At 38.9% G+C, this 12,894-nt stretch overlaps 1 protein-coding gene across 9 annotated transcripts in view; it reads left to right on the plus strand.

Annotated features, from left to right (window-relative positions):
• Positions 1 to 5,665: 5,665 nt before the first annotated feature.
• The window catches only part of mapk10 (mitogen-activated protein kinase 10), a 128,131-nt gene continuing 120,902 nt past the window's right edge, over positions 5,666 to 12,894 (plus strand). For 3 of the 9 annotated variants that reach the window (XM_066710753.1, XM_066710754.1, XM_066710755.1), the window contains exon 1: positions 5,671 to 6,239. In XM_066710753.1, the coding sequence (XP_066566850.1) occupies positions 6,237 to 6,239 (3 nt within the window). In that variant the 5' untranslated portion in view covers positions 5,671 to 6,236. Of the gene's footprint in view, positions 6,240 to 12,894 lie in introns of all 9 variants that reach the window. The other 6 variants (XM_066710752.1, XM_066710761.1, XM_066710759.1 and 3 more) reach the window with 5 other exon arrangements.

Genomic DNA, 12,894 nt, shown 5'->3' on the forward strand with positions numbered 1-12,894 from the left:
TTGAGTTCGTTTGTATTTGGAAGACTTCATTCTTTCTCTAAAATACACTCTCATGTAAACGGGGCAGCAGAACTGTAGTGACCACAAATGTGCAAGAAATGTGTTGTCACGCTATTTAGTTTTTGTATGTAATTTGCCCCAGTGAGATTTGGATTAATTATTTAAACTATGTGCCCTTGACTGAACAGTTTATTGATCTGATATTCAGGAGGTTTAAGTATTCACAAATGCAGATGTTAGTTGAGTGGGGGGTGGGTGGTGTTGACGAATTGTCAAGCGGAGGGAGGGGAGTCACTAGTTGTCATTTTGCTACCAGGTTGCTTTAAAATCAACACTCTAATGCTTCAAGATTGATCTGTAGATCATGTTGGACAGGTTGGGGACCACTGATGCCAGGTAAAATGTGTAGTTTAAATGTTAGTATTGGGTGCTTGTGTTGCAAAGCTAGTATTTGATATTGGACTAAAGCTGAGAAACAGCTTCACTGTTTCTTGTCAATAATTTTCAGTTAACATAAACTGACTGCACTGCACTCAAGCTTGGTATGGTGAATGTAAACTAGACAAATGTCCCTCAATCCCTGGTAGATGGTTGCCACTGACCAAGGCAGTGTTCAGGAGAACATGAAAGCAGAGGGTACTATCAATCACCAGGTATGGACAGGCTGCCATATTTTTGCAGAAATGGTGGTGCAGAAATTTGAAGAGCTCTGTAAGGCTAAATGGGGCATTGCAGGACAGTGAATTAGACAAAAATGAAAATATTGAATTTAATTGAAGATAGGACATTTAATTTTCTCAATGAACAAAAAATGGTTGCACAAGTGGTGTTGGATTCATAATACACAGGAGACTGAAGAATAACATAACCACATTTGACTACCCCTCTGGCAGAGCTGCAAGAATATTTATCCAGCTAACAATGATATATCGACTTCATATTGCACCTACATCAAGCAACTCGGATGAGGAATTTGAAGATTTTTTATGAAGAAATAGGAAGAGCACACTTTAGAATCATCATGGGAGACTTCAAAGCAAGAACTGGAAAAGAACAATATGATGAGACCTCAACAGGTAAATATGGACACGGAAACCGGAATTAAAGCGTAATTAGATTAATGTAATTAGCAAAAAATGCACATTTTTATCACAAATTCCCTCATGAAGAAAACAAGAAAATGGACCTAGAGAAGTCTTAATGCAAGAAAGAGTAACAAACCATAAACATATAATAGATGACTGCCAGGTCCAAAACAGATTCAATAATGAAAGCAACCACAGAGTGTTTCGATGCAGAATACATCCCAATGCCAAAGTGGTAAGAAGAACACCAATGAAGGAACATAAGCCAATCCTCAGAAATCATCAAGTGGAGTACAAATTTGAAATGAACTGATTTAGTGTAGTTCATGACCAACAAGAAGACCTAAATGCATCAGAGTTATGCATGAAAATAACGAGTGACACCATGGAATTTGCAAGAGAATTTGGAGGACAACACATCACAAGATAAAAAAATCTCGAAACAAAACTTATAAGGAAAAGAAGATCAATAAAAAAGTCAAGTTCCCAAATCAAATGTTAGCAGTAAATAAGTAGAAGTCTCATTGAATGCAAGTGAAATACCAGATGTAATTTGTAGTAGTAGGCTATGCTATAGAGAAGATGAAAAATTGAAAACACCTGGAGGTGATATAATCACAGTGGAGATCGTAAAATAAGCTGGAGAAGAAATTGAGAAAATTCTGGAAACAAAATTTGTCTCATACTTAAGATACTGACGAGATAAAGATTTGTAAAGGAGTACGTCAAAGATACCCAATCCCTCCAAAACTCTTCACAGCAAGTTTTGAAGAAGTGTTCAAACTTTGGACTAGGAAGAAAAAGGAATCAAGTTAAACAGAGCTTATTTTAACAACTTATGATTTGGTGCTGACATTGTCATATTTGCAAAAACATCTTCAATTTCAAGAACATATGCAAACTGGACCTAAAATGGACCTGAGTAAAACCAATTAATGTTTAATATCTCTGTTAAGTCTATGAAAATTTAAGTAGATCAATGTATACTTGAAAAAGTCAACAGTTATGTCTAACTTGGACAACAAATCAGCATGGCAGAGATATTATGGAAAAAATCTGAAGCGTTAAAATTGCATGCAGTACATTTTGAAGAAACAGCATGTTGTTGAAAGGAAAAGTACCCTTTTGCCTGTAGAGAGAAATGTGTGATCAATGCATACTACCATTGCTCACTTATGTCTGTGCAACCTGGTCACTTAATTCAAAAATGGTATAGAAACTGGATGACACAAAGAAACATGAAAAGCTGTATGCTTGGAATAACAATCTACCACACTCTCTCCTTCCACTAAAAATCTAGGAGTGACCCTCGATCCTGCGCTCTCCTACACCCAGCACATCACCACGCTGACACGCACCTGTAGATTCTTCCTGAGCAACATACGCCAAATCCGTCCCTTCCTCACCGACTACTCAACTCAGCTGCTCGTCCAGTCACTGGTCCTCTCCCGCCTGGACTATTGCAACTCCCTCCTGGCCGACCTGCATGCAACTACCTCCCGCCCGCTCCAGCTCATCCAGAACTCTGCGGCTTGTCTGGTATTCTCTCTGCCACGATTCGCACACACTACTCCACTGCTCCGCTCCCTCCACTGGCTCCCAATACCGGCACGCATTCACTTCAAGACATTGACCCTCACCTACCGCTGTCTCGACCACACTGCACCAAGCTACCTTCAGACACTCGTCTCTCCATACATCCCCTCCAGACCACTGTGGTTTTCCGGTACCAGAAGACTAACTCTGCCTCCTCTCCACTCTCCTTCCTCCAGAGCCGCTCCTTCTCATCCCTGGCCCCTAAATGGTGGAACGACCTGCCCACCGAAGTCAAAACAGCAGAGTCCTTGACCTCCTTCTGGCACTTACTCAAGACACATCTTTTCAGACAGTAGTTGTAATATTAGTCCTTTTAATCCCCATTAGATAGCACTTCATAGCATTTTATCATGCTTCTTGCGTTATTAATTTTTATCCTTGCTCCCTTTCCCGTAACCCTTGACTGTGACCTTACATCTTGACGGCACTTGGCTTTACTTTCCAGGATGTATGTCCACACTTACTGTACTTAACTGTATAAATTGGAAGTTGTAAAATTATACCTTGAATTGCTTTGTTTAATGTAAATTTGAATTTGTAATGTTTGATGCCTTATACTTAACTGTATTTTTGCACTTTGTTTTGCACTTATGTTGTAAGTCGCCCTGGATAAGGGCGTCTGCCAAGAAATAAAAATAATAATAATAATAATAATAATAATAATAATAACAAGAAGAGAATGAGTGGATCTGAGAACAAACTTTGGGAGCAGAAGAAGCCTAGAGGAACAAAACTGATATTTGAATGGTGGTGTAAAAGCATTGTGAATTATATTGTTAGTGAATTGAATGAAAGAATGGGAGCGAAAGTAGATTGGTAATGGATATCATTTGTAAGATGATAAGGCATAGCAGACTGGTGTCTGAGTGTCTGCTTAAGAGAAAATAAGTGTTGTGACTGGAGCGATGGTTTATGGTACCAGCCTGTTGTGGTGGATGATGACTGTGGTGTATTTTCAAGTTGGATCCCTAAAAAGTAACAAGATGCTATGAGAAGCCAACATAGCACTTCCTGGACAAGAAAGAGGGTGAAGGGCATAGAGGGCGCAAGAGTGGCCAGCATTGTGCAGCGTGGAAAGCCAGTGAGAGAAGGGGGGAGGAAGTGTACATAGGGCAGGAACCTGGGTCTGCGTGGCAAATGAGTATGATGGAAAAAAGTCAGATGGGTGTGACAGGCAGAGAGACCAATGAATGCTAGTGAGTGACGAACTGTTTGATGGTAGACGTATGAGATCGAATAATAAAAGCAGTCACATGTTAAGTGTACCTGAGATTATTGCATCCTTTATCCCGGGAGCATAGGAAACACAGAGACAGTTTACGGTGCAAATAAGTGTGTTTTATTATGCAGTGCACCGTGATCAAAACAAACACACAGAGAGAAAACTCCAAACAAAACCCTAGCTCGTCTTGAGCCTACACTAAATACACTTAAACAGGTCCCTGATCTACACATAAAACCAATCAAAGACTAACAAGACAAAACAGCAACCAGTCCAATCCATAATCTATAGTTAAATTCATAAACAATGTCCTGTTATCCAAATACAATATGTCTCCTCTCAGTACTGACACTCAATCATAATACACTCCGCTCCTCTCCCAGTCTCTCCTCACTGCCTGTCCACAACAGGAAGCAGATCTCTTCCCTGTTTTATAGAGGAGGGGAGCCACTAATTGAGCAGTGCGCCAGTTTTTTTGCATACTTCAAATGGGATTCAGGCTGGGCTTCCTTGAGTACCATACAGGCCAGATTTGTGAAGTGCTTGGGATATTGTTGGCATATAAACACTTTTATCAGTCTTGGCCCTAAAAGCCTGTAGGTTTTGTAAAGTTGCCATCGGCTACTTGGTAGCCTCTCTGATCAGTCTCCTTCTTGCTTGATTATCCAGTTTGAAGGGACTGTTTGTTCTAGGCAGGGTCTTAGTGATGCCATACGCCTTCCACTTCTTAATAACCATCTTGTCCATGCTCCAATAGATATTCCAGGCCTTTGATTTTTTTATATATATATATATATATATATATATATTTTTTTTTTTTTGCCCATCCCCTTGAACTGTGCCTTTCAACAACTTTGTCACAGAGAAAATTTGAAAGCTCTTTGGTGTTCATGGTTGAGTCTTGAAATGCACTACCCAGCAGAGGGAACCTACAGGAACTCTTGTGACACAACAATTTAATACAGGTGGAGGCCACTTAACTTGGTGTGTGAATCTGGTGAGCTAATTTGGGATTGCTATTACAAGGGGGTGGACACTTATCCAACCAAGCAATTTAAGTTTCTATTTTTGATATATTTTCTACAAATTAAAAATAAATAAATAAATAAATCCACTTGGTTGTGGGGTAGGATGTGTAGATAAAAAAAAAACTTTTAATTCCAGGGTATAAGGAAATAAAAGGTGAAAATGTTTAGACTTTCTGTAGGCAATGTAAATACACACACACATTTTTACTGTAGCCTATCATAGCGAGGGTTAATCCTTCCCCATATATTGTGTAAACACACACACACTATATATATATATATATATATATATATATATATATATATATATATATATATATATATATATATATATATATGGGGAAGGGTTGGGAAGGGTTAATCATCATCAGCCTGGTTGAAGGCCTCCCTGAGATGTTTCGACATGTTTTGATGTATAGCTTCTCTTTTCCCTTTCACACCTGCGCATTTATATATATATATATATATATATATATATATATATATATATATATATATATATATATATATGTTGTTTATGTAGTAGCTTATGTGTGAATGGTTTTATTTTTCTCCATGATAAGGGATGAACTGACACCCTACTCTACCTACTATACACCTACATGTGCGTCACACCAGTATTAAAAATGTAAGAGGAAGACAGGAAATCCTAATCTCCGTGATATAATTTTTAAATAGCTGAAAATAATGTAAAGGACACTCCCCCGCCGGTGTCTTTTCACTAGCTGTGTGCCGGCGCTGTACGAGATGCGCAAGGGTGGACTGCTGGAGAGCAAACCACGACGCCTTGCTGCACCGCTGGGAGCTCTCTATTATTTATGACCCCTTACTTTTTGTGGTGTCAGCCTGCGCTGCTGAAGATACTAAACAACAGGGGGTGGTTGCACCGTCGTCAGCCTCGTCCTCTTCCCCCACATCGCAGATCCAGCAGGCCGGGGAGGCAGGCCGGGCGCAGCGGCTGCAGCAGGACGGTGAGGATCAGCCCAACTCCCTCCCGCGCGCCCGCTCGGCGCTCTGACGTCATGTGTGCTCCTTTCGGTCTCCATAGCAACCCCGTTCCCTAACCCCTCTGTCTCCGCTGGCAGCCACAATGGTACAGCCAGCATCTTGCAGCACAATGGTTACAAGACGGTGAAGGGGAGTGATTCAGCAAGGCAATATCCGTGCTTTCCCTGTATTTTCTTTCTCCGGAGGCTCCGTCTTCCTTCTCGAAGGTGCTCTCCTCGCAGCTCCGCGCTCAGCCCCTCGCCCGTGGGCATGCTTTGAGCAGCACCGCGCACTGGGATTGTCGTCGGCCGGCGCGGAATGGTAGGTGATGGGCGCTGTTGATGCGGGCAGGCTGACCCGCTGAAGGGTGGGGTGATGAATATTGATTGCTGCAAAGGTTAATGAAGTCGACTGATGCCGCCGTGGAAAGGACAGGGAGGATAACAAGTGCGAATGAACGTGCTGGAAGGATGACTATGTGAAAATATACATATGCAGTTTTTGTTTAAGGTCGCTCTTTCCGGTTGCATAAATCTCTGGGATTAAATCTGTTCCCTTCCTTGCTGTGAATATATATATATATATATATATATATATATATATATATATATATATATATATATATATGCTAATCCACATTTTGGAAGCATACATGTCATTATTGCTTTCACTGGTTTAAATTGCATTAACATTAACCGGTATAGCTTTGAAGAACAATCAGTCATCGAAATCGTTTTATTCGTATCAGGGCTAAACACTAAACAACGGCAATCCTGCTTAACATACAGAGCAGTGTAGCATTAGCCACATCATCCTGTGTGCGTATGCTTACATGCAAGTTAACACTTACACATTATTCCAGGAAATGGTTAATATAGCAGTATTATACAATGTAGCTATGTGTGAAATAAAAAGTAACGAAATATCTACATTAATTACAAAACAAAAAATGCTACTGCAGTACTACAACATAAATGGTACTGAAACATTTCTATTCTGATGTTTTCTTTGTGTGTTTTGTTAATACAGTACATTTGAATGCCTTCGTTTGTGCGACTGCTGAACAGCAGATGGTGTGAACAGTTTATCTGCGGGTCTGATATGTCTGTCTTTCTGTTGTGCGTGTTGGCTGTGGTGTGTGCTGGAAAGATACAGCTGTGATGAAACTAAACAGAAACGTGCTGCAAATGACCGGTGCAAGATTGGTTATTCGGGTAATCCTATTGATATAGGCTGTGGCATGTAATAAAAGTTAAATACATCATACATTTGTTTAATATAATAATAATAATAATAATAATAATAATAATAAACTAACATCAATTGGCTTTTCCCTTCATATTCAGCAAGCAACAAAGAAGCATTATCTATACATTTCTGATTTTTTTTCTTTTCTGTTTAAATATAATTTCGCTTTAATGTTAGTCATGCTTCTATTCCTGATCGTGTTTTTTTCAGCCCATGGACCGCGACGATTTATTTTTTACTTGTGAGAATCTGAAGCAAAAACTTTCATTTTAAAATTAAAATGGACACTGTATACTGTACTTGCATGTGCCAAAGCGATTTGGAAAAAAAACAACAACCAAAAAAACACTGGACTGGCTTGTATTGTGTGAATTGAAATGCGTGTGACAGTGTATCCGATACATGCTTTTTGAGATGTCAAAACGGTAGAGATATTTTGAGTTCAGAAAGACAATAAAGGAGGTTGTGGATGCTTGCACAAGTCAACGTGTTTCTTCACATCGTACGTAGTGCGCACAGTTGAATGGAGCCGCATTTGAGCGGTTGTCTCCGTTTGTGCACTGAATGCGTTAAGTGAGTCGCTAAGTTGTACAACCCTGCTCAATTTAAAATGCGCATTCACAGCGATATCAAGCGAGCACAGTGAGCAGGTACTGTAAATCCTAGCATCCGATCTTATAGGATAAAACGTAATCATGTGTGAATGTGTATTTATTTGACACATTTGACTTAGGTATCACTTTTGTAATCCTCCAGATAAACCGCATGCCTGTTGAGAATTTGTCACCCTGCAGTACTGATTTTAATATTTAGCATTAACATTAGCTGATATATTTAAATTAAATGCAGGTGTTGTCATTTTATAGTCCCTGTTGCAATTTATTTAAAAAGGGTCTGCTTTGACTGAATAACCCTGCTGTCAAATAATATTGGACTATAACCATCAGACAGGCTAGTTTGGTGGTGTCTATAGGCTCATGAGAGCTATCAGTTTATTGAAATTGTTTGAACATTCATATGCAGATACATTGAATTGTATACACATATTTCATTGACCATTTTAAAATGATTAGGAATATAAAGTCTGAAGTTTCTTAAAAGATTTAAGAAATTGTATGAACTGGAACAGGGATTGTATTATAGGTAGTTAAAGCAGAATGTGGTTTAAAAATCTTCAGATTAGGAGTTTAAACATAATTTTCTTTAACATTTGTTCATACTGCCATAGTATTTCTGGAGATGTAGCAATGGTCACCAAACAATCAATTTATATTTTATAAACAGAAAGTGCCATTTTCAAGGCAGTGCATGGCTTTAACATATTGTTATGTTCCGCAAAATGTGGCTAAATTACCATGTAATGAGTTAATTTAAAAATTAAGCACCCACATAGCTTTATTATAATTGTGATAATTTTAGATAGGCCTACGATACAGTGAGGGAAAAAAGTATTTGATCCCCTGCTGATTTTGTACGTTTGCCCACTGACAAAGAAATGATCAGTCTATAATTTTAATGGTAGGTCTATTTTAACAGTGAGAGACAGAATAACAACAAAAAAATCCAGAAAAACGCATTTCAAAAAAGTGATAAATTGATTTGCATGTTAATGAGGGAAATAAGTATTTGATCCCCTATCAATCAGCAAGATTTCTGGCTCCCAGGTGTCTTTTATACAGGTAACGAGCTGAGATTAGGAGCACTCTCTTAAAGGGAGTGCTCCTAATCTCAGCTCGTTACCTGTATAAAAGACACCTGTCCACAGAAGCAATCAATCAATCAGATTCCAAACTCTCCACCATGGCCAAGACCAAAGAGCTGTCCAAGGATGTCAGGGACAAGATTGTAGACCTACACAAGGCTGGAATGGGCTACAAGACCATCGCCAAGCAGCTTGGTGAGAAGGTGACAACAGTTGGTGCGATTATTCGCAAATGGAAGAAACACAAAATAACTGTCAGTCTCCCTCGGTCTGGGGCTCCATGCAAGATCTCACCTCGTGGAGTTTCAATAATCATGAGAACGGTGAGGAATCAGCCCAGAACTACACGGGAGGATCTTGTTAATGATCTCAAGGCAGCTGGGACCATAGTCACCAAGAAAACAATTGGTAACACACTACGCCGTGAAGGACTGAAATCCTGCAGCGCCCGCAAGGTCCCCCTGCTCAAGAAAGCACATGTACAGGCCCATCTGAAGATTGCCAATGAACATCTGAATGATTCAGAGGAGAACTGGGTGAAAGTGTTGTGGTCAGATGAGACCAAAATCGAGCTCTTTGGCATCAACTCAACTCGCGGTGTTTGGAGGAGGAGGAATGACCCCAAGAACACCATCTCCACCGTCAAACATGGAGGTGGAAACATTATGCTTTGGGGGTGTTTTTCTGCTAAGGGGACAGGACAACTGCACCGCATCAAAGGGACGATGGGCGGGGCCATGTACCGTCAAATCTTGGGTGAGAACCTCCTTCCCTCAGCCAGGGCATTGAAAATGGGTCGTGGATGGGTATTCCAGCATGACAATGACCCAAAACACACAGCCAAGGCAACAAAGGAGTGGCTCAAGAAGAAGCACATTAAGGTCCTGGAGTGGCCTAGCCAGTCTCCAGACCTTAATCCCATAGAAAATCTGTGGAGGGAGCTGAAGGTTCGAGTTGCCAAACGTCAGCCTCGAAACCTTAATGACTTGGAGAGGATCTGCAAAGAGGAGTGGGACAAAATCCCTCCTGAGATGTGTGCAAACCTGGTGGCCAACTACAAGAAACGTCTGACCTCTGTGATTGCCAACAAGGGTTTTGCCACCAAGTACTAAGTCGAAGGGGTCAAATACTTATTTCCCTCATTAACATGCAAATCAATTTATAACTTTTTTGAAATGCGTTTTTCTGTATTTTTTTGTTGTTATTCTGTCTCTCACTGTTAAAATACAACTACCATTAAAATTATAGACTGATCATTTCTTTGTCAGTGGGCAAACGTACAAAATCAGCAGGGGATCAAATACTTTTTTCCATCATTGTATGTATTAAATTAGATCAGCCTATATATTTATTTTCAAACTTGAACAATGATAGTTATTCTGTAGTAAATATATACATATTCAAACCAGGGCTGGATTTTAATTTACATATATAAAATATAAGTAATTACTTTTTATATAGTTAACAGCCATTTTCAAAGAACATTTATAGTCACTGTGTAATGACATCCATATATTTTATGATATATCTGCCCATTCAAACTGTACTGTTCTAATTTTCTACTGGGTGATTACTTCATAAATGGTTTCATATTTAATAGCCAGTTAAATTATTTTAAGTATAGAGTATAACATTAATACAAAGTGCAACAACTGATAATTTCATTTTAAGTGTCGTCTATGTCATCTGCTCTTATAAGCAAGATACTGCTGTGGATAGGCTCTGTAAAGGACATCTTATTTTAGCATTCTGACTTATAGAAAATATCTATAGATTAATTACCAGTAGGACAAAGGAAAACATGTAAAGAATACAAGTAGATAGGCTGATATGTTTTCAGTTACAGTACAATAATTTAGTTTAGATTATGGAAAAATACATGTGGAAAAAATCCAGTGAAGTCACTTGTGGTCTAGAGCTATTTACTCTGTGAAATATAAATTAAATCAAGGCCACCATTTACCAACAGAAAGTGTTATGGGGTCATTATATTCTCAGTATTTTAATGCAATTTAACAGAGAGACTATATTAGTTTGAAGAGAAATTAAAGGATCTCCTTCAGTCACTATTGCTGTTCTGCATCTGCATATTTTTTTAAACTGTTCACATGTAATGTTTGCTGGCAGATTCTTTGGATTTCTGGTGTTTAGGTGAATACATGGCAAAACAGGGATTTCATTTTCTATGACAAGTAAGTCCACTTGAAAGCATAGTTTTTTTCATATTTCTATCACTATACTATGGTATAAAACATTCTTCTAAATTCACCTTCAACTTGATCAGTAGTCCAGGGTCTGACATCATTTTAAAATTCTGGTTGCCCAGCAGGGAAAGTGCCATGAAATTTTACTTGCCCCCCAAAAATATAGTTATGCATGGTTATAAGCAGTGATGTAGTGATAGGAAAAAAGGTACTGGAGTGGTCCCAATCAGAATCATAGACCAGGGGCAATGACAACGCATCGTAGACTGAGGGAGGGAGTGCAGAAGAATCCTAGCCGAGGGGAGACAAACAACGTGTTAGCCATGCGTATCGATATCTCCATTCAACCACTCAAGTCAGCGTATCACTTGCTTGCCATCTTTTGATTGGCAATGAATGGACCGGTAGTTTGTTTGTAAACTTAGCGAGGCCTGCCGAGTGCCAAATATGGCCATTGGAAATGACTACTTTGTAGGTCACATGTCGGTTTCCAATGTAAACAAATCAGCTGCTATGACATATCTGTAGGAAAATTATGTTTTATTGATGTTTAATATTTAATGGAAAATATTGTTCAATATCGCCGGTATTTAAGGTAAAATTATTACTTACCCCACCGGGCATGTAATCTAGCAATGAAGCCTGCCTGACAGAATTTGGCATATGCATCAGGCTGTCAGACCATGTAGTCACTCATGTACAGCGTAGTCTTACATAGTCAAACTCTGTTTTTCTTTCTACCTGAGCTGTGAGTTTTATCTGGGTTAGAACACAAACACCCATTCAATTTTAGAGTGCACTCTTGTTCAGCAAACCAAAGGAAACCATAGCTGACTTTGAGCCAACACAATGCTTGTTTGGCCTTTTGTGAATCTGGGTCATATTTGGCCAATTACATAGCCCAGACTCGGACAAGTAATCCCTTGATAATAAGGCCTAAAAACTACATCAGGTTGAGGCCTTAACTTGTTGGATCATGCAGGATGTCATATTAAAGGGTAAATCCACAATAAATTAAAACTAAATCATCAATAATCCCACTTTGCTGTTCTAAACACAGAGTTTAAGAAGCTGTACATGTGAAGAGAATGTGCAGAACACACAAATGCCAAGGCTAAGATTATTATTTTTATTATTATTATTTGTTTATTAGCAGACACCCTTGTCCAGGACAACTTACAAAATATAAGATGTTGTATAATGCAGATGTTTTGGAGCACACAATTATTATACAATGACATTTAGAAAGAACAAGGTGCAACCATTCATGGTTTTGCTTTTAGTTTGTGCAGCTTTACACTCACACCATTTTCCAGCTTCAACTCCAATGTCCTGTGATTTGTCATGTTGCCTCAACAAAAATGGGCCAGTGCTGTAAATATAGCATTTTGCATTTGGAGATGGCGTACAATACATCTACTCACCATCAGGATAAGCAGTTCTTGAAAGCCAATGTGACACTTCATGCTGCTTTTGAGCTATGGTAACTCAGTTGTATGAAGTAACCTTTGCTGATTAATTTATAAATTGTCACTGGGATGTTCATTCTGTAATCCAACCAAATTGAAACAAGTTACCTTCCGAACTGCCCCTTTTCTCCTATGCGAGATATACAAATAGTACTTTATTTTTGTCATGTTTTTGCAGGTCAATTTGTCATATTTTTGTGGTGATTAGTTTGCCAGTTGCTCTCAAAGCTTTACTTAAGTCTTCATTAACTATTTACATTTACAACTTTATTATTATTATTATTATTATTTATCATCATCATAATCATTACAATAATACATAAACACACCTTTATGCAGGACTGTACTTTTAA

The sequence above is a fragment of the Amia ocellicauda genome, chromosome 8 (genome assembly GCF_036373705.1).
Source record: "Amia ocellicauda isolate fAmiCal2 chromosome 8, fAmiCal2.hap1, whole genome shotgun sequence".
Lineage (NCBI taxonomy): Eukaryota > Metazoa > Chordata > Actinopteri > Amiiformes > Amiidae > Amia > Amia ocellicauda.